This window comes from Asparagus officinalis, chromosome 8 (assembly GCF_001876935.1).
Source record: "Asparagus officinalis chromosome 8, Aspof.V1, whole genome shotgun sequence".
In the NCBI taxonomy this organism is placed as follows: Eukaryota; Viridiplantae; Streptophyta; class Magnoliopsida; order Asparagales; family Asparagaceae; genus Asparagus; species Asparagus officinalis.
Window position 1 is genome coordinate 368,213 of NC_033801.1, and position 2,664 is coordinate 370,876.

The 2,664-nt window shown below is 40.0% G+C and overlaps 1 protein-coding gene across 1 annotated transcript; it reads right to left on the reverse strand.

The window, feature by feature from the left end:
* On the reverse strand, nucleotides 1,259-1,935 carry LOC109819970 (30S ribosomal protein S31, mitochondrial). Its single transcript, XM_020385986.1, has one exon. The coding sequence runs from the start codon at nucleotides 1,826-1,828 to the stop codon at nucleotides 1,613-1,615; it is 216 nt and encodes a 71-aa protein (XP_020241575.1). The 5' UTR covers nucleotides 1,829-1,935; the 3' UTR covers nucleotides 1,259-1,612.

Consider the following 2,664-nt stretch of genomic DNA (forward strand, 5'->3'; position numbering starts at 1 on the left):
GTCTTTCCCTTTTCTTTATCAATCAAACCAATGTAAAGTTTGTAAACACACCAGTACCACGGATTAAGGTAAACATGTGCTTTGGTTAAAAAAATTCCTGCGATATGATGTGTCACAGGGTTGCGGCTTATAACATTTTGCACATTGCCTGGGAGTTTAAGGAAGCCAAAACATTCACTCAAGGTTGAGATAATCAACGAGGGCTTCCAGGGTAGCCAGCTAACAATCATGTTATCTTTATTGTTTACTGATGTGTAAAATGCCAGAAACAACAAGATGCAGGGGTGACACTATAGTTAGTAGGAAATAAGCTTACATGACTAGCCTCATGCTAAACATAACTAGCATAATATTGGGGTTTGGCCGCATAAAAGAATGGATAGTTTCCAAGTGATACTAAAAATCTGACAGAGTATAGTGGCATCTTATAGAAGAGAAAATAAGAAGATGTGGTAAACCTCATAGTTCAACATGGCAGAAGATTACGGAAAATTGATAAAGCTCCCTTTAAGTATTAAGGCAAGTTGAAGAAACTCAAAACTAGGAAATATGTGAAGCCAAGGCAAACACGAGTTGCCCTTTGCTTGCAGTTTACAAAAGTTTCATTAATTTTGTTAGCTGTGATGTTGATCAAAGACTGCAAAAATAACCTCCTACAGCGACACCTACAGCAGGTAAAGTCTGAGGGGGGGAAATCTTGTAGAAAAATACCACACGAGGCAATAAAAAATTCAGTCCATACATTGTTGAACCGTGATTATGCTTTTGTGGTTGCTCGTAACCTGATACGTGGGTTTGGAGCCGTTTGAGCAAAGGAAAATTCAGCAAAACCCTACGTTATGATAATCTAAACAAGGACAAATTTTGAACACCATCCGATTTACAAAAAAAGATCGCAAAAAACGACCTCTTCTAAAAATAATGGTCAAAACCGACATAGTTTCAGCCGTCGGGCTGAAACTGGGTCGGTTTTGACGAAAAAAACTATGAAACTTCACGGGACTCCAAGTCCCTCTAAATAAACATAGTGAATCAAGTGACTAGCATGCATGGACACAAACATCAAGGATATTGGCATCACAATCTGCTACACCTACTAGAAAGCCCTTTTACAAATGGTCAGGGTAAATGAAGCTAAGTCAAATGAACAAGTGGTGGATGCATATAAATATGTTAGAGAGCAAAAGTTCAGAACCATGTAAGAAGTTGCATAGATGCTTCATGGCAAAAGTAAACAAGTTTTCTTTGAAACAAAAAGAAAACAATTGCTGCCGAGAAGATCAAAATATTCAATAAGATTTGACTACAAAGTTCCTGATTGATAACTGATGCCAATGGTGTCTTCGAGGAGGCAAACATCATACTTATCTACCAGTATTTTTGCTGACTGAACAGAAACATACATTAAAAAAATGAGAGAGAGAGAGAGAGAGAAATTTGTAGTAACAAGACTATAAAAAGTTTTCAACTGATCAAAAAGCACAAGACCAAACTCCCATCGGCAACATTACACAGCAGAGAAATCCATCCCGTATCAACATAAGAAAGCAATCATGCCGAAGACGGAGCAAAAACCCTAACCCTAGATTGGGGTAGCATTTCACAATAATAACTAGATGAGCTTGAAGGGGAGGGGCCAAGGGGTGGACCTGGGGACCTCGACCCGGTCCTTGATCCTCTCGATCTTCTTCTCCTTCTTCGGCCTCGCGTTTCCGTACGACCCCTTGAACCGCTTCCCCCTCTTCGTCTTCTTGTCCCCTCGCCCGCACGTCACCATCCCGCTCTCGACCGAGGCTGCCAACAGACGGGTGTCGCGCAGAGAGTGCATCGCTCGCGCTCCGTCAGCTGCGTCGCCCACCGTCGTCGCCGCTCTCGCCACCCACCGCAGCCGCCATCCGACTGACCTCTTCTTCTCGATGCCCACCCCTTGGCGCGCGGACTCGCCCAGACAGTCTTAAAGGCCTTTCTCATCGTATTTTTTCTTGTTGGGCTTTAAAGTTTTGTGTTTCGTCAACTGGGATCCGGCCCAAGTGAGTTCCCTTTTGTTGATTGTTGTATGTCACAATTACCAGCTGTATTATGATTTTTTTTTTTAATACGAGAAGACATGTTTTGTTAAATAAATAATCGCCAAGTTAGATTCTAATATTTATGTAGTGATTTGATACTTGATATAATTTTTTCCCCCAAATAAAAACATGTGGATCTATTTCAATTCTTGTTGAAACATGTTTATCTACAAGTTTAAGCCTTTAGTTCATAAATGGGCCGCACCGACATTCGTCGGACTTTTGCTCCCTAATCCATTTAAAATAATGTTAGAGGCACACTACTCATCCATTTATTCATGAAAACACTCCTCTCAACATCCTTACTGTTCAGGTTATGTAGTTCGGATCTTGCGGCGTCAATATCATTAGAGGCTCACGATAAGCCTCTTTTTCTTATTGCTACTACACTTCTTATTAGAATTGTCCGCACGAGACGAATAATTCTAAGCCACAAATAGGAGGGGCAAAATTACGGAGCTACTCCATATCATATCATACTCCATTTAAAAAGCACGAGCTAGAAAAAATTTTCTATAGTTAATATTATCATTTACTATTTTGAATATTTAATTTAAATTTTATTCTATCATATTCAGATTATATCTCATACTAA

Excerpts from the sequence above, each read along its gene's own strand:
- LOC109819970 (XM_020385986.1), bottom strand. The coding sequence starts at position 1,828 with ATGCACTCTCTGCGCGACACCCGTCTGTTGGCAGCCTCGGTCGAGAGC.